The following is a 23,043-nucleotide window of genomic DNA, read 5'->3' on the forward strand; positions in this document are numbered from 1 at the left end:
CAAAGTGAGTAAGGCTGAGTTATGTTAAACGCACTGGAGAAATCAAAGAACAAGTACAAGGATTTGAGATTGTTGTACTTGTTCTTGTTAAGCAATTCCTTCAGATCACTTCTGATCCATGGTTTATTATTCGGGAAACAGAAGTTACACACACACTTGAGCTTGCTCTATGCTTGACGTGTCTGTGAAGTCAACATGGCCAAATTAAGTCATTTTGGACTTTCACGCCCCTCCACACAGTATCTGTGCAGACAGAATTTATGCACCATGCAACTAGGAAATTTTGGAATTCCGAGGACAGATCTGCACAGAAAGCATGGTGAACGAACAGCAGCTGCTGCTGACAATGGTTTCCAAATGTAATCATCTAGTGACGTTCTGTGAGTTCACCCATCGATATCACCACTGCCAACAAATTTTGGATAAAGACCTGGGATGAAATGACTTTCACTCTTGGATGGCAGGAAGAGGCTTTGAAAAAGTTGTTAAGAGCAGTGTTTTCTACTTCCTGTTGTAGTGCAGTGTTTTCAGCTTGCATCTTGTGCGGAGCAAGATTCAAGTCAGCTGGTAGGTTAATTTTAAAAGTAATTGAAGTGTTATTTTAGCTTTAGAAATGTTAATGAAGTTCTCCCAGGTGTAAAAAAAATTTACTTGCTATGGCTGCTTTGGTTACAAGGGTCCTAAAATAAAAGAATATCAAATATATATCAAATATAAAAAAGAAAATCTTTGCAGTTTCACATCATTAAATAATAGATGCAAAAAAAACATCACATAAAAGAAACTATGATCCACCAACTGAGAAAATCCAGTTCTCTTAAAAAAAGAATATCAGAGTCAAGGTAGAAGAGCTTGACCCAGATCAAGAATTCCAACAGATACAACGAGAGACATTGACAACATTTTATTAAAATATCCACTGCTGCAGGTCAGAAGGGATTATCCAGAGTCATTAACCGGAACTTGTGGAAGGAGATTATACCGTTAAGTAAGCAGGCAGAAACAGAGGGGAATATTTCAAACATTAAATTGTAGTTTGTTAACATTCTCTGAGTTTGGGGACAAACTTTGGGAGTTTCTGAAGAAGCCAGTTGGCATGTGACCCCAACACATGTCAGATTTCAACATGATGGTGAGCCGTTTAAAAACGACACTATGTTAATAACTGTGTATCGTTCATTAGATGGTTGGTTAAAAAAACACTCATATAATATGTTTCAACCGCAATAAAGACCTTAAAAGAACAATGTATTTGAATGTTTTATTTTTACAATAAAACTTGAAATTATGGGTAACCCAGAGCATAGATTAAAACCATAACCGTTACGTACAATGCTCCAACACATACCCACAAAAACTATTTTATTATTTATTATTTTGCTGTTTGCATGATGTTATTCTGGCAAGCCTTGTTTGTATCTTTTCAATTACTTTAAAAAAACAGTAAATTAATTACTAAGCCTGCAATTACAAATATATAAGACTACAGGTCATTTTGCAAATCTTGTGAAACAAAACTGAAACAAACTGAAAAAAAAAAAACATTTAAAACTATTCAAACAACTGATTCAGAAGGGTTTATTTTTTTTCATTTGTTTTGTATGTTGGTGTGAACGAACAATTAAACCGGACCATGTTAATGCTTCCTGAACATCTGAGCTAATTTAAAAAAAAAATGAAACTATATTTCCCAGGGAATAATCTTGTTACTGCATTTTTTAGTGTCCCCAGAATGAAGTGTTCAGAAACGCAAACAGGCAGACTTAAACATTCTTATTGACCTAAACTAATAAATATGTCCCCAGGAGACAATTAAATGACATAAAAGTGTCTATTCCACTGACTGTTTAAAACACTAAGTTAAACTTATATACATGTAAATATATACCAAACTGAACATAACAGCAAAATCACTATTAAAATTACATAAAAGTGTAAAAAAAGTATTCCACAGACTGTTATCAAAAATGCTTCAAACACTAACTGAAACTTAGATACATATAAATATATACCAAAAGAAACATTCTTCAAAGTCATTGATCTTTTTCTATTGAAACTGAATCAGGGCACTTTCATCTGTTTCTATCTGTTTCAAGCAAAGTTTTATTGTAAGCAGTTAACTTCCTTCTCTCCCCAGTAACAAGATGAGAAAAGGGTGACCCATGGTGTAAAATTTGCTTCTTTCATTTTTATTGACCATTAAAGGGATCAAAATTTGGCTTACAATTCAAAAAGAGGAAAAGCAAGGGAGACATCTTTAGGCTGTTTTTTGAAGCAGTTTGAGCGTCCTCTAAAAGAATCCCTGAAGAAAAACAGTTGTGCTGGCTTCCTTTTTCTGATCAGTTCAGCAACTAGATGTTAAGACTGTTTTCTGGTATTGACATACGTACATCTTTCAACAATCCAGGTGTTCACTTGTTTGAATTTCTCCAGTGAATTCATCCAAAGTAACCTTTCCTCAAATTCAAATTATTTCTGTTGCCGTTTTTGTAAAGACTGACTTGTGCAAAAAGAAAGAGAGGAGTTTTGATTAAAAAAATCATTGCTAAGGAATAAAAAACAACTCTTGACTCATGTTTTAACTGCTGTGTTTTAGTTACACTATTTTCATCAGAAGGTGTTAACTTTCAAATGATTTTTAACACATGTAATTGGGGCTTACAATTCCATTAGTTATTTGCTTTTCTATTTGGGTATGCAAAAAGATGAGGATCACTTAAACTTAGGTGGGTGTTAAGAGGCTGAGACATAATTCTGGCATCAACATACAGTATAGCTCACAACAGTGTTGACTTGCATGAATTTATCCAGTGAATTCATCCAAACCTTTCCTCAGATCAAAATTATCTCTGTAAATGTTTTTTTTTTAAACTGACCTGTGCAAAAAAAGAAAAAAAAAGAAAAAAAGAGAGGGTTTTTAAGAAAAAAAAAAATAATAATAGTAATAATAATCATTTCTAAGGAATATCCTAACATGCATCTCCTGGCTTTTTAGAATCCTGCATAAGTAGTCAGATTCCTGTTTTTAGATCTTGGCAATTTATCTTAATGTGTGATAATGAATAGTTGGTTGATTCTTTTAGTGACTAGGAAAAGCAAAAAACCATTCAGTCTAAATTTATTTTGTGATTTAGGATCCTAAGTATAAATTTGGTTTAGTTTAGTTTATTTTTAGCTTCCTGAAAAAAGGGGATCAACGTTTTAGGCAGAAATATTTGAAGATTTCAGGATAACATATATCTTGAAAAATCAATATATTTTTAATACATATGGATGTTACACATTCATTTTTTTACACTACACTGCGACTTTATCAATATTTCACACTCTGCAGCAAGGTATTGGTCTTTTTTTGTTTTTTTAGTCTTGATTCACTGTGTGGATGGACTATATAACACATGCACCTTTTCCTCGTTTTGGCACCTTCTTTTCACTATTGAGCTATCACTATCCACTGTGAGATCAGAAAAGTCTATCTTATCTTATTTTATCTTGAAATCATACATTTTTGTTGTCCTGAGATCTGAAACAAATTTCCCCCATCTTGGAATAAGGACAGTTATCTCTTCAACACCAGATGACAGATGATAAATGAATTCTCAGTTTATTTTACTAACCAAAACTAATCCAAAGATTTGTTTGATCAATAAATAAGATTGCATCTCCACCTTTCGCACGTATTTATTTTTCATACGGTTCCAAGATAGTGAATATTAGTATGTTACAAAGAAAAAAACACAAAAAACCCCACATTTAATAGAAACTGCTTTGCTCAAAAGGGGCAGTGAAAATCATGGCCATGGACAGAATTAGGATCCTGCTGTTTTAAATTTCAAACCTTTAGGCAGCCTTTGGCAATCACTTAACGTTAATAAAAATAAATTGCTTTGAACAGCGTCTTTGGTGCTGCTGGCAAGTGTTTCCATTCTTTGCTCTCAGAGGTTTTGTGCTTAATATGAAACATGCAGTTCTCTCTTTCCAGATGGTATCTGTCACAAATGATCAAAAGCTAAGTCCATTCCAAAAGTGACACTGGTATGTTTGTGCACTTTTCCAGGAAATAACTAGAACTGCAAGTTTAGTTAATTGAAAGATAATTCAAATGAAGGGTAAAACCAATTAATTATTATTAGTTAAATGATTTAACTGATATCTGCTTACTCACCAAGTTTCTTTAGTCTTTTACCCTAGGCTGGACTTCCGGACTGGCTGTTAAATTCCAGTTTTCTTTCATCATTAATTTAGACTATGGTTATCAGCAGAATTATTAATCACTAACCAAAGAAAGTTGTCTCTGTGTCTTCAAGTGTTAATCAAAAGGGTGGATCTGGCTCTGAGTTATAAATAGTTCACTTCCTTTGTTAGGTCAGACTAACAAAGGTTAAAATATCTGTATCTTTATTGTCTAATAGTACATATAACAGTATTATTATATCTAATGACTATGCAAACACTACTCACTACTGAAATACCCAGATCAAGAATTCCAACAGATACAACATGAGAGACATTCACAACAGTTTATTAAAATATGAAACTGCTGCAGGTCAGAAGGGATTAACCAGAGTCATTAACCGGAACTTGTGGAGGGAGATTAGACCCTTGAGTGAGCAGGCAGAAACAGAGGGGAATATTTTAAACATTAAATTCTAGTTTTTTAACATTCTTGTTTGGAGTTTGGGGACAAACTTTGGGAGTTTCTGAAGAAGCCGGTTGGTATGTGACCCCAACACATGCCAGATTTAAACATGATGGTGAGCCGTTTTAAAACAACACCAATAGCAAAGCAAGGAGTGGTACATTAAAATACTATTTTAATAACTGTGTATAGTTCATTAGACGGTTGGTTAAAAAAAACACTCATATAATATGTTTCAACCGCAATAAAGACCTTAAAAGAACAATGTATTTGAATGTTTTATTTTTTACAATAAAACTTTAAATTATGGGTAACCCAGAGCATAGATTAAAACCATAGCCGTTACGTACAATGTGTTAGCGACGATGGACACCAAAAACAGGTACTTAAGCAGATTCCAGTAAAGAAAAAGGAAAGAAAAGCTACTGGATGAACGGAACAAACGTCCCAAAATGAACACGTTCTTTCAAAGATGTACTTCATATGGGGCCCACCCAGATAATGTTGCTTACGGGCCTATTGTTGTGTTGTTACACCATTGGGTCCAGGGAAATGCAAAAGGTCCGATCTGTGAGAGGAGAGGCAGGCAGAATGTTTAAGGAGACAAATGGGAGTACAGAATCCGAGAGCCGGTCCAGAGTCCAACATATAGTGCCGTAGGAACCTAAATAGTAGTTATGCCTTTTTGAATGAGTGTCTGAACATCTAGTGGATGAAAAAGTAGTGGACTCAAAATAACCTACAATCCACCTTGAAAATTAGTGATCATTCATGGTCACAAGATGAGTAGATATATCCCAGATAGCTTTACAAATGCTGTCTTCCAAAGGGGCGTTTGAGTTACGTGACAAATGGAGAGTGAAAAGTAGGGATCATTTGTCAGTTAACTGACTTCACTATATAGTCCCCACTCTATATAGGGATTGAGGGATATAGGGGTTAGGGTGGACGTTCGGACACAGCCAATGAGTCAATTCAATTTGTCTCCATGTTCAAGCTTTAAGGCTTGATGGGTTAGTGCATTTAAGGTGTCCTCTAAAATAACAGCAGATAAATGTTAATAGTAACTGATTCATCTTAGATGCAATCAAAACAGTGTAGCTTCATTAGGTTTTACAGTGAAAAATGAACAATGACTCAGCCATAATGCGACAAAGAGGGCAAAGAGAAAAAGGGAAGGGGTGCTGGCCGTTTAAATAATCTCTGTTGCAGGAATGTGACATCAGGGGGGCAGTCGCTCTCACTTTGTCATTGATATTTGATCTTTTAAATATATATTTATACATTGAACACAGGCCCAAAACATCTGCTCAAGGCCTGAGCAGGTGTTTTGGGTTAATTAGCAGATGAGAGTATGGTACCATCTGTATTCAGTATTCGACCTTTACACAATATTCAAATTTTCTGAGACACTACATTTGGGGTTTTCAGTAGTCATCAGTTATAATAATCAATATTAAAGGAAATACTCTTGAAATATATCTGTCTTTGTGAAAGGAATGAGTATGTTACGCATTTCACTTTTGAAAAGGATTAACTTAGGTAAATAATTTTTTTCATGATAGTTTCTTTTTAATATATTTTTGTTACATTTTCACAAAGCACACAGCGTGGCTCAGATACAGCTATCCCTCAAAGTGCAAGTTAGGGCAGTATCCTGACAAGACTCAGCACATGGATATGAAACATTGCCGGGCTATAAGGTGTTTTATTTTCTCCCAAGCTTGCTTGGTGTTTTGCGAGTAAAGAGGAGAATTAGAGTTCAGGGCTCTGTGTTTCTTACTAATCTGTAGAGAAAGGGTCATTTGTGGACATGAAGATATATTATTAGTTGTTAGGGCGGTATCTTCAACCATGAAATTTCTGATTTGTATCTGTAGAAGTCACCTTTGTTAAATAAACCAAAATGCTGTAGGAACGGCTGAAAAGATTGAACAGTCCAGTTTTTAAATAAATCAACTATTTTTTGGGGGGGTTGAGTGCTCCACACTTTTTTTTCATGATATTCTAAGTTACGATCAGCACCAGTATGCAGACGTGGAACTAGAGGGGTGGCCATGGGTGTAATTCGCCATTAATTGAAACTTGGAGCTTATCTATAAAACAGAGGATGGCAGCAGTTATGCCCAAGGAGGAATGTCCTACCTAATTTGACATATAAATCTTTTGTGCATTTACCATAAACAGAGAGCAAAAATACAGCAAAAAGATATTTACACCTCTATACTAACATTAAAGATGACAAACACAGAAATCATGTTCTTTCCACGACAGATTCATGTAAATATTACACTTCACATCAATATGTGTGCATATTTATTTATTGTCTGATTGATTTCTCACTCCTGCCTGATCTCTGCCTGCTTGTGTATTGACGGAACCATTTCCCGATGCTAAGCCTGCCTGCCCTTGTCCAGCTGTCAGCTGCACTGTGTACTATATCTAGAACTGTGACCCGATTCCATCCTTGATTCTCATTCTGCACCTCACCGGATCTCTGACTTCCTGGTTCTGACAACCGACCACGTCAACGACATCAGCTTTCACTGCATGAAAAGTGGGATTTTCGTCAATATGCGGCACTGTAGATTGTCGTGGAACTTCAGGTTAGCGGCAGTTTACGACAATTTGCAGGCTTCGCCGAAAACTCCCGTAAATTGTCAGAAATTGACGTGGACTCTCTTAGGCAGTGTTCCCCCATGCCTCCCCCCCATGGAATTCTAGGGGAGGCTTTAACATGTAAATGAACATGCTGTGAGCTATACAAATGCAAATCAGGGTTGCAGGGGGGGTTTTACACCAAGTGACATTTTTCTGAAAGGTAAGAATACAAAGAGATCAGGCTCAGTATAGCCTCTTACATTTTAGCTTGAATTGATTTATTTAATTAAAGTATAGAGACCAAAACAGATCTTTAGCTGACAGAGCAATACATTTAGAGCAGTAATTATAAAAAAAAAAATTGCATTTAAGATAAAAAATAAAATGTTGTATGTCAATATGCTCAATTCACAATTACTTAAGTGGAAAAGTTTCAAGAAATGAGTCTGAGATGATTCACTTTATAACATGGCGCATTATCCTGTTGGAAGTAGCCATCAGAAGATTGGTACACTGTGGTCATAAGGTCCGGCCAGGTCAAGATCCGCAATTGCAATCGCACCAAACAGGAAAAAGAACATCGACAAATTCCGGTTCGTCAAATTAAACTATAGCAGCAACAGATCGGTGACTAGAAATTATAGCACAATTCTTATATATATTAAAAAAAAAACTAACACCGTTTATTTAAATGGATTGGATCCAAACTATTGGTTATTCACCAACGAGGAAGCAGATTTCTCATCTCCATCAAAATATTTATTTTATACCGAGGGACTTAAACTTTAATCAAATCCATTCAAAAGAAACTTCTTATTACAGGAATGAAAAGAGATGCTGAGTTTGGAAGTAGTGAACAAGTTCATTAAAAAAAAAGCAGTTTTGAATGATCCTTATCCCCGTTACAAAAATCTACAAAAATATATATATATATTTGGGCAGAAACTGAACATATGCTGGATGATGGTGGGGGTTTTTTAATATGCCATATTAAATTAAGCGCTCACAGGGTTCATACAGGAATGAGTGACTCTAATTTAATGCTATTTTAATACTATTTGAAATGATTTTAATGCCATCAACAAGAACCATGTACACAAGTTATTAGTGTACATGAAATATGAAGGAGCTGTAAGCAGAGTTCCATGACTCCTGTATGTATGTAAACACATACACACACATATATACGTATATATATATCCTCTAGCTTTTTCTCCGCCTGGAGCGATATAATATATCTGACGAAATTGTTTTTATAAGCATTTTTTATTAAAGAATTATAAATACTTCGATAAACATATTTAAATAATTTTAGTGCCAATTAAGGCCTTGATTTAAAAAAAAAAAAAAAGAATGATTTTTTAATTATTTTTATTGATCCGCGGAAACTCTGGTTCATCTCGCGCATGCTCCCTACGATCTCCAAGAAACTCAGAGCGGCGCGGTGTGCAGCCACAGTGGAGGATGGATGCTTTGCTTTGTGCAGGCGGTCTGGAGCGGAGGATGGGGGATTTCGGGGTAAAACTCCTCTTGGACGCGATGGCGACTCTGCATCGAACAAGACGAACTCAAAGAAGAGATGCTAGCGGTAAATATATGTTCGATTACTGCCTGCTAAGCTAAAAGCAGCCTAGCCTAAGCTACGGCTAATAGCGGCTAATAGTAGCCTTGCAAGAACAAGCTTTATTAAAGTGTATTTTTTGTGATTCACAGGAAGCAGTACGCCGTCTTAACAACTCGGAGACTAATTGCAGGCGCTATGAACCGGAGCCAGGGTAAGATTTAAAGAATATGCTTTCATTCTGCGGTAAAAGGCAATGGATACGGATGGATACCGATCATAGCTTTACATTTTGTTTTCACAGACCTCCTATTTGCTCGGAGCCATACAGCAAGTCCAGATTTGCACGATGTTGATAAAGACGACATTGTGTGTAAGTGACTTGTTTTGATGTTTTCTCCTTCCTTGTTACTGTGACTTGCGTTTGATTTTTTATTTATACCACTCTCATTTAATTGTTTTCCAGCTGCCTGTAAGACGTATTTTCAGACGGTACGCAGGAGCTTCAGATATATGCAGCCAGCCAACACGCTGCGTGCGGAGGCTATCTGCTCGGAGTCGGGCCAGAAGAAAGAGGGTAAGACTTTATTTGGTGACTATTTTTCAGGTGCATTGATGGATGTGTTGTGTCCATACGCAGTGCGCTGATTAATTTTTTTTTTCCAGCTGCTGAAAGCGAGGCAGAGTGTGCTAGCAGATGAGGAAGTGGAACTCTGGAAGTCCGCCTTCCTCGGCGGTGTCTCTGGATGGATTGTACGGTCGCCGCCATTTCGTACGCCGGATTTCACTGAACTCTGTGTTAAGCTGCAGTCCCGGTTAGAAGCGATGCCGTAAGTACAGGGCCACGCACAGTAGGTGTCTCCACATCGGACCTGCCTCGGAGGGAATGCTGCCAGTTACCTCCAACCCCGAGGAAGCAAACGGACTGTTCACGGAGTTTTAATTTTTAGAAACGCATGTGTTTGGATACGCGTTGTATATAGTTGTGTGTGTGTGTGTGTGTTTCAATAAAGCTCTTTCTTTGCATAAACAGCTTCCTGGCAAATGTTCATTTCCTGTATAAATTCATTCATGTCCTTGATGGTAGCATAATAATTGTGTAGTAGTGTAGGATAACATAAATACACATCATATGAATGAATAAATATATGAATGAATATATATATATATATATATATATATATATATATATATATATGAATAAATATATATATATGTAAATATATATATATGCCAACCAATCACGAGCGACTTTACTTGTTTAAAAAGAAGTGGTTCCGTCCAATACTCAGTAAGAAAATTAAAGCCTGGCGTGGCCACGTGTGGTTTTGCTGCCAATCACGAGCGATTTCATTTGTTTGAGAATAGTGGTTTCAGCCAATACTGAGAAGGTTATTCAAGCCAGACCTGGCCAGCCGCGGGGGTTTGCTGCATTCATATGCTAATTAGGGCAATTAGTACAGCTGATCACTCTCCACATACGTCATGGTACGTTTCCGACAATTTGTGGCACGACAAACGCGGACAAGCACGGGTTGCAAATTGTCGAAAACTGACGAAAATCAGGCAGATCTGCGGGAGTTTACGGGGGTTTACGGGGACGAAAATCTCACTTTTCATGCAGTGTTTGACTTCACCCTTTGGATCATCCTGCCTACGTCCTTCTGCTCAGTTCTGACATCCTGCCTGTCCTCCGACCACCGATATATCAGTGTCTGGAACTCTCTGTGCAGCGACCGCCGCGCGGCATTGGCAGCCAGCTGGTTGGAACCATCCTCGATCTCTGGATATGGACTGAACTATAAGAGTCTGATTCTGTTGTCAATAAATATTTTGAGAAATCTAACTGTTTGTCTGCCTTGAATACTAAATCCTTCAGTTCCAAGCTTGACATGCTGTGGTTATTCATTTAGCTGTTGGTACAGTGTGATTAATATATATTGACCCTGAACTGGTTCTGGCAGAAATAATTTTTCGTCCACTTCTCTGCCCTGCCTGGTCCCTGCCTGGCCATCTGTAACGACATTTTCTAACTCCACAACTGGTTATATAAAAGATCAAACTCAGCTGAATTCCCCTTAACTGTTCAACATAACTGAATATCATTTAAAAGGATAATGAACTTCATTGTCCTCATTTTCCTGTATGTCTGTGATCATGTACACTGCTCAAAAAAATTAAAGGAACACTTTGAAAACACATCAGATCTCAATGGGGAAAAAAACATTCTGTTTATGTATACTAATATGGACTGGGTGATGGGTCAGGAACAAAAGGATGCCACATCATTTGATGGAAATGAAAATTATTAACCTAGAGAGGGCTAAATTCAAAGACACCCCAAAATTTACAGCGAAAAAATTATGCAGCAGGCTTGTCCATTGTGCTGAGATTTCATTGCAGCAACTCAAAAAATGTATTCAGTAATTTCTATGGCCCCCACGTGCATGTTTGCATGCCTGACAACGTTGGGGCATGCTCCTAATGAGACGACGTCCTGGGGTATCTCCTCCCTGACTGGACCAGGGCATCACTGAGCTCCTGGACAGTCTGAGGTGAAACCTGGCAGCGTCGGATGGATTGAAACATAATGTCCTAGACGTGTTCTATTGGATTTAGGTCAGGCGAGCGAAGGGGGCCAATCAATGGTATCAATTCCTTCATCCTCCAGGAACTGCCTGCATACTCTCGCCACATGAGGCCGGCATTGTCGTGCACCAAGAGGAACCAAGGACCTACTGCACTAGCATAGGGTCTGACAATGGGTGAAGGATTTCATGCCGATTCCTAATGGCAGTCTAGCCTGTATAGGTCTGTGCGTCCCTCCATGGATATGCCTCCCCAGACCATCACTGACCAACCACCAAACCGGTCATGCGGTACGATGTTACAGGCAGCATAACATTGTCTGTCACATGTTCTCAGGATGAAGCTGCTCTCATCCGTGAAAAGGACAGGGCGCCATTGGCGGACTTGCCAATTCCGGTATTCAGTAGCAAATGCCAATCGAGCTCCACGGTGCTGGGTGGTGCGCGCAGGGCCCATTAGAGGACGTTGGGCCCTCAGGCCATCTTCTTGAAGTCTGTTTCTGATTGTTTGGTCAGCTGGATGTCATTTTGTAGGGCTCTGGCAGTGCTCCTCCTGCTCCTCCTTGCACAAAGGAGCAGATACCGGTCCTGCTGATGGGTTGTAGAAATTCTACGGCCCTGTCCAGCTCTCCTGGAGTAACTACCTGTCTCCTGGAATCTCCTCCATGCTCTTGAAATTGTGCTGGGAGACACAGCAAACCTTCTGGCAATGGCACATATTGATGTGCCATCCTGGAGCAGTTGGACTGTCTGTGCAACCTCTGTAGGGTTCAGGTAGCGCCTCATGCTAACCATTCCTGTTTTGATGGTCGTCTCGTTGTTGCCCCTCTAGTGCAACTTTGGTTTATTTCATTAACACCGAACCAGCTGAAAATGATTAACAACCCCCTCTGCTACTTACCTGACCAAATCCATATCCTAGAAGTTCAATTAACTTGATGCTATACTCTGATTACAAAGTGTTCCTTACATTTTTTTGAGTAGTGTATTTTGTAAATCATAGAATGTGAAAGTGAATCTGACTTTAGTAAACTTTCTTTTCTGCAGGAGAGACCTGAATGTGAATATTGCAGAGTAACATCAGATGACATCAAGAAGACTCTGGGTTTTAACTCCCTCCATGTGTTTAGAGGTACGTTGCATTTAGTCTGCACCACAGGCTTCTACCAGTTTACACTCTTGACATTCAAGTACTTGCTTTAATTGACAGATGCAAGCAGAAGTTTATGTGGACTCCTCAGGTACATTATGGTTATGGAAAATTTGCACTTTCTTCAATGAATGAATTGGTTTATTTTAGACATTCTATTCAAAAAATTCGATTTCAACATAATAATTTTTTTTAAATGACATACATGATTAAATGTAGAATTTTGTGCTTATGTCTAAAAAAGCTTATGAAGAAGTGAAACATCTTTCTTAACATCAGCAGTCCTTATTCCTATTTAACTTATGAGCCTTTCCTGCTCATTCATGCAATTATTACCCAAAGCCAGTATAACAGCCATTTCCAAATATGTGAACACCCACATACTAAAAGTAACTGTTGATTTTCGCCACCCTTCTTCCATCTCAACACGTGCTTAATTCCTTGAATATATTGCAATCAGTTGTGTCATATGCTGTTTTTTTTAGATAAACAATCAATACCAGGAATTTGTGTTTATTGTTGAAAAATTTTCCAGCCTGCCAATAATTATTTTTTTCTGGGTTCTTTTCTAATGACACTAATATTTTCCATGTGCGTTTAATACTTCCTTTTCTTCTTATCTAATAGCTTTACATTAATATTTCTATTTAGAATCTCTTACATTTTTATTATTTTGTTCCCAATTGTATCTATTTTTTGTTACTATGTTCTAAACTTTGATGATTCTCTCTTGAGCTGTCAACACGTAGATTACAACAACTAATTGGAAAAAAGATGATGATTTACAGCAATATTTGATTTCTCCTTTGGATCAAAAAAGTATTTTTATTTTAATCAAATTGAATTACCGTATTAAATTGAATTTAATTTCATCAATCTGTTTGATTCAAATTGAATCTCACGTTTTGCAATGCAATGAGGGATAGATCCATGTTTTTTGCAACTAAACAATAAATTGAATAGAATACTTACCACCATGTCAGAAAATAAATAGATAAATAAGAATAAACATTTTGCATCCTTATTTGAAAAAAAAAAAAAAAAACCTTGACCGAATCTCATATTTTCACATCAGGCTGTCTTCCGTGGCCTTGTTTGGAGCTCCTCGGGGATGAAGACCCAACGACCTGTATGCATTATGTCGAAGCACCAAATGATTTGAAAATAGAGTTCATAGATGAGGACAACCTTGAGTCTGACACTGTTGTTGTCTCCTGGAAGCCAAGCCAATACGGTATGTTGACACAAAGGTTTACCCTCATACAGTTGAAGCTTAAAAACTCCTTCTGGAGGAGGTGGTTGAAATTTTCTATAAATTTGCCCATTCAAAGTTTTGTCCTTACATTTTTTTTTTCTTGCTTTTTAAAAAAAAAAAAAAACTTAGTATGCTAGAGCATCCTCTCTTAAAGTCTCATTCTGCTGCAGGTTAGTATTTTTTTGTGTCCTTATCTCCCAAAGCAGATCTTTGTCAGCCAGTGTTTTAATCCTTATTCTAAATAAACTCATACAAAACAGAGAGCTAGTAATTAAACCAGGCTAATGGTATTACAAAAGTGTTTTAATGCCTTTAGGAGCATGTTTGAAATTGGACGTGACATAACTCTGTTGTCTTTAATAAATGTCTGGTTGTCAGTCAGAGTGACCTACAGAGGTGTCAAATAACGAAGTACAAATACTTCGTAACTGTACATAGGTACATGTTTTAGGTATCTATACTTTAATCCATTGCTTATTTTTCTTCCTAATTCTGACCTCTACTCATTATATTTTCACATCTGTACTTTCTATTCCTTACATTTTTATAAACAAACGTCACTTGTTACTCTTGGCTTTGGTTTAATGTTTATAAATATTTATTTCACCTCATGTGTGCCATCCAATGAAGATCATTGGCGCCATCCACATCTAGTGAAAACTAGTGTAATTGAATGAGTCGTATAACGCAAGCACTCATTGGTTGGCTAAAGGAAATCATCAGAAGCAAGCAGGTGTTCTTCAAACTGCAAACGCGAATTGTCTATGCTATGCTACAATGTCGGATTCAGAAAAAGATATTGAAATTTCTGAAAGGTCAGACACAGGTAAGAGCTTCAGGAGATGGAGACGGAGACAAACAAGACCTCTCTTATCTTTGGCCCTATCTCAAAGAATTTTTCGAAATAGTCTAAAAATTGAGCTTTCAATTCATATATTTCATATATTTTAAGGTTACTTTATACTTTTATATTTTAAGTAGTTTACTTTTACTTGAGTGAAGAGGTCAAGTAGATACTTTAACTTTTACCAGTGTTTTTAAACTGCAGTATCTATACTTCTATTGAAGTAACAAATCTGTGTACTTTTGACACCACTGGTGACTTACAAAAAGGTTTGAGGCGCCTCACATTTTTTGTACATTTTTCACATTGAAGGCAAAATTTTATTGTTAAGCTAAAACTTTAGTGCCAGATGAACATAAACTTGTGCAGAATTGGGAACTGAAAAGTAAATGATACATGCTTTTTACCATTAAAAAAATGTTTTGTGAATATGTAATGTATGTAAAACCGTTTTAAGGAAATTACAGAGATCTTTTCACTTCATGCCCCCACTCATACCACACAGGTAAGAAAAAAAAAAAAAACGCAGACGCACATTCACACATACTCAATTCAATTCAGTTTATTTATATAGCGCCAAATTCACAACACATGTCATCTCAAGGCACTTTACAATTCAACCAGATCATACAGTCAAATTGATACAAAGTTTTCTATCTAAGGAAACCAGTTGATTGCATTGACTCATTGACTCAAATACAATCCCTCACACTAAGCATGCTTTTAGCGACAGTGGAGAGGAATAACTCCCTTTTAACAGAAAGAAACCTCCTACAGAACCAGGCTCAGTGTGAGCGGCCATCTGCTGAGGCCGACTGGGTTTCAAGGAGACAGAAACAGAGACACAAAAAGCAGCTGTAAAAGGCGGCCCCGTCCAGGAAACACACAGCCAGGCAGACGAGCTCCAAGCCAGCTGCCATGTCCCAGGACCAAAGACTGGCGGCACTAGTGGTTGGTCCCGGGATTATCGGATGACCCAATAAGTGAACCTAAAATCCGGATGGTGGGGAGGGGAGCGGTGACACAGCCACACCAGCCCATCTCGTTCCTGCTTCAAGCCCAGGCTTAGCAGCTCTGAGCCAGCTCCCATGTCAGAGGATGAAGAGAGCACATCCAGCCAGTCACAGTCAGAGAAACAGGACTGAAATACAGGCTGATCTCCAACATCTATAAACAAAGGTGTTGATGGCAGCAGCACAGCTGATATTTTTCTCCAGGTTGGTGTCACAGCCAAACAGGAACAGACGAGGTGAAGCTACTATGAGAAAAACAGAGAGAGCACAACATTAGAGATTAAACAATCAGATTCTGCAGAGTGTAGGAATAGAGACAGAATGAAGCAAAATGATGAAATAGGGGTCCCTATGTCCTCCAGCAGTCTAAGCCTAGAGCAGCATAACTATAGAGATAACTCAGGATAACCTGAGCCACTCTAACAATAAGCTTTATCAAAAAGGAAAGTTTTAAGCCTACCCTTAAAAGTAGACAGGGTGTCTGCCTCACGCACTAAAATTGGTAGTTGGTTCCACAGGAGAGGAGCCTGATAACTAAAAGATCTGCCTCCCATTCTACTTTTAGACATTCTAGGAACCACTAGTAAACCTGCAGATTGAGAGCAAAGTGCTCTGATAGGGATATAAGGAACAATCAGATCTCTGATGTAAGATGGAGTTTTGCCATTTAAGGTTTTATATGTGAGAAGGAAGATTTTAAATTCAGAAAACAAGAAACAAATGAAGACTGCTTGTAAACTGCATACAGTGAATCCCTTATAGAGATAAGAATATTCTGCATACTTACATCAAGAGTAGAAATATATATTAGCACACATGATAAACAGGGATGCTAATATCTACCTGCTTTTCTTTTTTTGACATGCTTTCTGCAGGAATTGCATTTTTGCGAGGATTTCAAGTGTTCATGCAGCGTATTGGAAGCACCGCTGTTGCCTGTCAGCTGTTGCTCTTCAACCGTAACCGTAACCGTCTCCCACTCAGCTTCACAAGCTCAAAAGGTGCAAAAGGCGGCATTCCTTGTGCTGAAATTTCAAATTATTAAGTTGGGTTTAACCCAGAATAAAAACCCAGGTCATATTTGCTTTTATATGAAGATAATTAATATGTAAGACAAATCCTGTTTTGATCTATTTCTTTTTAATGCAAGCTTGTTTCAGATAAATTTATTGTTTGATTCTGTCTGAACCGCAAACAGACACGAGTTGCATTTAAGATCCAAAAACACAGACTTAAACTCACGTCCTAAAGAGTCAAGATGGGTTCCTTAAGTCTTGTACATTACATACTTTGCTCTCATTAATAATCTTTATTACTCATAATCAGGAGGATTAGCAGAAAGGCATACCAGCTGCCAACAGGAGTATTGTCATCTAACGCGTCTCAGTGCACATGTTTTAATGTTACAGGATTCACGAGATTGTCAGCCAATGATATTCAAAGACTGTGAGTGTTTAGCTACTCATAGCACTACTGTATGTTCATGTTAGCCACAGCTTTATAATTACATATAGTTTATACATTGCTTTATAGTTATTAATTACAACAATATATCAAAACTAAATTGAATTCAAACAGAGCTCTGTGTTGAATAGGCCTATTTGTGGACAAAATTTAACACAATGATCCTCACACGTTTTTTCTATATTCATTAGGCTTGCTCCATTAGGGTGCCTCAGCTCATCAAAATAAAAGCGCTAGTGGTTCTGTTCATTCAGATATTCTTCATACTCTTAGTCACTTACTACAATGGACCTCAATTCAATTCAATTAAGTTTATTTATATAACGCCTATCCTCAACACATGTCATCACTTTACAGAGTCAGTTGAGCCAGATCATATATTCAGATTGGTTTAAAGTAGTCTATCTAAGGAAAACCAGCTGATTGCATCAACTCATTGACTCCACAGTAAACCCTCACACCAAACATATACCAATATAGACATGTTAGACATTGTTGGAAAGCTGAGATTCTCCACAATTACACCACCAAGGTCATTTTATGGACACAGCGAGCACCAAAGCACAATTAATACAGATATAGCAGGATGTCATAATGTAAACATAACAAAGCAGCCAAAACAAGCAAGCATGTATTTATCACTGCTGTTCAAAAAAGACCTATTATTTTTGAGAATAAGAAAACTAATTTAATTCTTGTTTGAACTATAGCAGGTTGGGCTTGATGCAGCTTGGCTGTTTTACTGACCCAATTTTCATAAATATATTCAGAAACTAGAAGGTGTTGGCTTTCAAAAATGTATCAGAAATGTAATTTGGGCTTACAATTCCTTAGTTATTTGCCTCTCCATTTGGGTATGCAAAATAGTCCTATATTTCAAACACGTCCAATTGTGATGTTTTTTTGTTTTTTTTTTCTTACAGGTTTACAAGTCAGACCCATTTCCCAACCTCTCCTTGGGATCTAGATATGTTGTCACTGTCATGGCCTTGCCGGTTCCTGAACAATGGGACAAATTTAACCGAAACATCTCCTTCTACACTCGCTGTAAGAGCCTGTCAAGCTGTAGGCTTGACATTATTTGATGATGTTAGACCTCAACAGACACAGATGAGAATCTGCTTATACATTAAATTGCAAAATGTAATCTTTAAACCTCTTTTAGACCATCATAGTCATTAATTCTCCTTTTGAAACATATCCCACTTATTTCTTTCTTTGCAGCATGTGCAGAGAAGAAGGGTCTGGAGCAGTGTAAGGAGGGTGAGAAGCACCATTCATTGTTTATGAAAAGGAAAATCATAAAAGGACTTTGATCATCTCTACATGTTATCATTTTGTAAAATGGTTGCAGACTGGTACCCACAGCATATTGAGGTCCAACAAAATGGTTCTGTCATTACTGTGACTTTTAACTTGGCTCCACCAAAACTGGGCATCAGAAGGTACTTTTCCATTTGCTACGGAAACAAAAATAGGAATTATACCGACATTGTTCCAGTGAGTATGCTTTTATTTCCTCTACAATTCAGAGTAATTTTTTTTTTCGTTTTTGCCCAGTTTTATAAAAGTTGAATGCTTTATACCTTCCTTCAAGCAACAGTTCTATTCTATAATGGGAGATAAATGGGGTTCATGAATTGTGATTCTGTACACAATGCAGCTTTTTTATTAGTTGTTATTTAATCTGTGAACAGTATACGTTTTGCTTCCCAGCCAGAAAGCTTTCTCAATTCAAAATGTCTGGAGTAGTATTGAGTTCTAGACTTATAGGGTAGCCCAAACAAACTCTGACGCTGCAGTCAATCATAAAATCACTATATCTGACTCCATTACATTGAACACTGCATGTCCTTAAAGTGGTTTGCTCATCCCGTTGCTGCTCACACTGCCAGCAGACAACTTTGCCTCCACACATCCTTATATTTATATTATACATCATAATATCACAGCCACCATTAACTTTTTGAACTCCTGCCACCAGGGATCATATTTGCACTATATGATTGCTTTTTTTTCCAAATTACTTTTAGACAGAACTAAGTTCAATGTTTCAACTGCATTTGCACCATATTCTTCTGATCACTTCTGCCCCTTATACATGAAAATTTTAATTTCACTGTTGAAACACTGTATGCATTGAAATTTCATTTTGTATACTCTCTGTGTATAAAAAAATCACAATATACTTTGTTTAAGTCTAAGGGATAAAAAAATAAACCTGACTTGTAGCCAATAGTCAGTGTAGCAGCCAAATGATAAGGCATTTCAAAATGGCTGCATCCATCTTTTATATGTACTTACAAGAGAAACAATCACTTTTCTTAGGATTCCTCCAAAAACAAAACCCACCACAGGTTCCAGCTGAACGGCCTCCATAAAAAAACCAACTACACTTGTGAGGTAAGGCCTACGACTTTTTTTTTTTTTTTCAGAGCAATACCCATTTTAGTATTTCAGATAATTTCAGGAAATGTTTACTGACTAAATTTAGTAACCCGTCCCTATCATATAAGGGTTAATTATGGTCACTGAGGAAGGATAACATCATTATTATTATACCTCTGAATAATTTTTCATATTTTGTTACATGGCAATACAATCACAAAGTAAATATATTTGGTTAGGAGTGGGACTTCAAAGTGATAAATGGTTGGGTATTTTAGAAAATGTGGAAGTCATTCATTTTCTGACCATTTTACTCTTTTTTTTACCTTTTACTTCTGTTTTTTTCCCCCCTTTTTTGAGGTTGACACAGAAAGTAATTTGCTTGCATCTTACAACCCTTTCTTTTGCCTTTTCTGCTTTCACACTATCTACTATCTGTACCTGTTTGGCTGTGACACCATCCTGGAGAGAAATATCAGCTGTGCTGCTACCATCAACACCCTTGTTTGAATGTTTGAAATCGGACTGTTTTCCAGTGTAGTCCTGTTTCTCTGACTGTGACTGGATGGATGTGCTCTCTTCATCCTCTGACATGGGAGCTGGCTCAGAGCTCGTCTGCCTGGCTGTGTGTTTCCTAAAAGGGGCCGCCTTTTGGTATCATAGCCAAACAGGAACAGGCGAGGCAAAGCTACTATGAGAAAAAGCAGAGAGAGTACAACGTTAGAGATTGAACTAACAGATTCTGCAGATCTACCCATGTACTCTCCATTGCTTCCTCTATCATGTCCAAACCCTCTTAGTCGGGAAGCTTGGGTGTACTTATACCTTGTGAATCAAAGAGAAAATGTCTTGATCTGCTACCTCCAACTCTACCTCCTGTCTTTCTTTAGTTCCACCTATTCTTTTTAAAGGCCTTTCTTACACAACACACCTGACACTAACTGTTCTCTGGGCTGTTGTCCCTGTTTTAAAACTTTTTTTCACAGATAGCTGCTAAAGAAGTAAATGCTAAGAGAAACCGATTCTGGATTTATGTCAAGGACTCTCAGAAAGGTATTAAAGGCTTTAATGATACTTCAGTTCCGTTTTCAGATGTCCCCAGAGTCTTTAGAGCATTCTAAAAGGTACAGAACAAATACTACAAAAATACTGCAGGATACTGAGGCCATTTGCCGCCATTGGAATGATTTTTTTTGCATCTGCACCACCTATTTCCTCAGCCTAATGGGTTAATGCAGATACATTTGGAATACACATTTGTGTTGATGCAGGTCTTTATCTTTATGTCTACTTTGCATAAAATGTGTGGTGAAAAATAAAGCCTTCATCCATTCTCATGCTACAGCTTTTTTTTATGAGCAGCTTTGCTGATAAAAATACATACATATCTAGGGGATGATAAAGAGCCATCAAAGTAATAATTTATGGGCAGCCTATTCTGTTCTTTTTTAAACAAGGAAAACATGTAGATTCTTTTTATGTTTCAAACCTAACTTATTTGTTGAAATCAGAATATTTGTATTTTTCTATATTGATAAATAATGGATTTAATGTCATGATTGGTTCAGAGAGGCCCAATATGCAGAACACCACGGGAAACAGGAAAAAGGTTAAAATGAGTTTATTGACAATTGCACATGTAAAGAGTCAGGTACTGGTTCACGTCTGGGAATCTGGTTCACGGGATACTGAAAGGGAGACAGTTCAGTTAGCCACGAAGCAGAAGAATGTGGAGATGTTATCTTCTGAGATCTACCTTGAAGAATCCGGGTTTGGCTTTGAGAGAGGCACTGTTGGGTCCAGAGACTGTTTGATTCAGCAGAGTTCAGTTTCAGCTTCAGCGTCTTGCATCTAACGTTTGGACAGACCTTGGTTTTCCAGCTCTTAGTCCAGAGCAGCATGGGAATCCAAAGAAGGGGTCTTCAGGTTTGGCTCAGAGGGCAGGCTCGACAGGTTAAGCTCATCCAGAGCTTACAGGACAAAAACAGGTTTCCTGTAGGCAGAGACAAAAAGGGAATTAGAATCCAACTAGGAGACTAGAAGCAACAAAGAATTCACAGAGGTAGTGAGGCTCAGCTGCTAACCAAACTGGATAAACACTGCGGCGTTGATGCAAGGTCTAAAGGCTGCTTATATGGTGGAGGATCCTCCTGATGACGAGATGGGCTTCAGGTGTGTCGAAGGCTCAGCTCAAGAGGATCCACAGCGAACTCTGCTGGAGACAGGTGGTACAGCTCCAGATCCCAACAGTACCCCCCCCCTCAACGACCGCCTCTTGGTGGTCCAGAAGATGTCGATGGGAGGGATCGCTCGTACTCCTCGATGAGGGACGGGTCGAGGATGTAGGAACCAGGAACCCACTGGCGATCCTCAGGACCGTAGCCCTCCCAGTCGACGAGGTACTGCCAGCCACGACCTCGCCGACGGGAGTCCACGATCCGGCGGACGGTGAAAGCCGGATGTCCATCGACTTCCAGGGCGGATGGAGGGGAGTCGGATGGAGGGCACAAAGGGCTGGAGATCACAGGCTTGATCTGTGAGACGTGGAATGTGGGATGAATGCGAAGAGTCGGAGGAAGTTGGAGTCGTATGGCTGATGGGTTTATGACCTGGGAAATCCTGTAGGGACCAATGAATCTTGGAGAGAGTTTACGGGACATCCCCTTGAGGGGAATGTCCCGAGTGGAGAGCCATACCTCCTGACCAACGGAGTAAACTGGAGCAGGGCGTCTTTTTGAGTCGGCGAAACGTTTGGTGGTTTCCAAGGAACGGTTGAGGGTGGCTATGGTGTCTCTCCAGATGCGATGACTGCGGCGGATGTGGTGGTTGACTGATTTGACCGAAATCTCTCTCTCGTCTGCGGGGAAAAGTGGAGGTTGGTAACCAAGACTGACCTGGAATGGGGACTGGCCGGTGGAAGCTGACTTTAGAGAGTTGTGAGCATATTCGATCCATGGGAGATGTTGACTCCAGTCGGTGGGATTACTGGAGGTCAGACAACGAAGGGAGGATTCGAGCTGTTGATTAATTCTTTCCGTTTGGCCATTGGACTGTGGGTGATAACCTGAGGTGAGAGATGATTTGCAGTTTAGGGCTGAGCAAAAAGCCTTCCAAACCTGAGAGATGAATTGTGGTCCACGGTCGGAAAGAATCTCCTGAGGGATGCCATGTAGACGGAAAACGTGTTTTATAAGGAGCTGGGCGGTCTGAAAAGCCGTGGGAAGCTTCCTGAGGGGTACAAGATGGCAGGACTTGGAAAATCGGTCAACAATGGTGAGAATTGTGGACATACCTTGAGAAATGGGAAGACCAGTAACGAAGTCTATTGCGATGTGAGACCAGGGACGAGAAGGGAAGTGGATGCAACAGGCCAGAAGGAGGTTGATGTGTGGACTTGTTTCTGGCGCAGGTAGAACAGGCCAGCACATACTCCTTAACATCTCTGTGCAGGGTGGGCCACCAGAAACGTCTTGAAATGAGGTTGATGGTTCTACTCACCCCCGGATGAGCGGCAAATTTGGCATTGTGCATCCACTGAAT

The 23,043-nt window shown here is 38.5% G+C and overlaps 1 protein-coding gene across 1 annotated transcript in view; it reads left to right on the plus strand.

Annotated features, from left to right (window-relative positions):
- si:ch211-207e14.4 (interleukin-17 receptor D) overlaps nt 1-23,043 on the plus strand; it is a 46,076-nt gene that overhangs the window by 9,544 nt on the left and 13,489 nt on the right. The window contains 9 exon segments of the mRNA XM_038269607.1: nt 12,437-12,521; nt 13,615-13,773; nt 16,527-16,615; nt 16,617-16,652; nt 18,039-18,162; nt 18,340-18,378; nt 18,470-18,615; nt 19,444-19,518; nt 20,490-20,556. Coding sequence (XP_038125535.1) covers nt 12,437-12,521; nt 13,615-13,773; nt 16,527-16,615; nt 16,617-16,652; nt 18,039-18,162; nt 18,340-18,378; nt 18,470-18,615; nt 19,444-19,518; nt 20,490-20,556 — 820 coding nt within the window.

This window comes from Cyprinodon tularosa, unplaced genomic scaffold (genome assembly GCF_016077235.1).
Source record: "Cyprinodon tularosa strain WSP-4 unplaced genomic scaffold, ASM1607723v1 ctg731, whole genome shotgun sequence".
In the NCBI taxonomy this organism is placed as follows: Eukaryota; Metazoa; Chordata; class Actinopteri; order Cyprinodontiformes; family Cyprinodontidae; genus Cyprinodon; species Cyprinodon tularosa.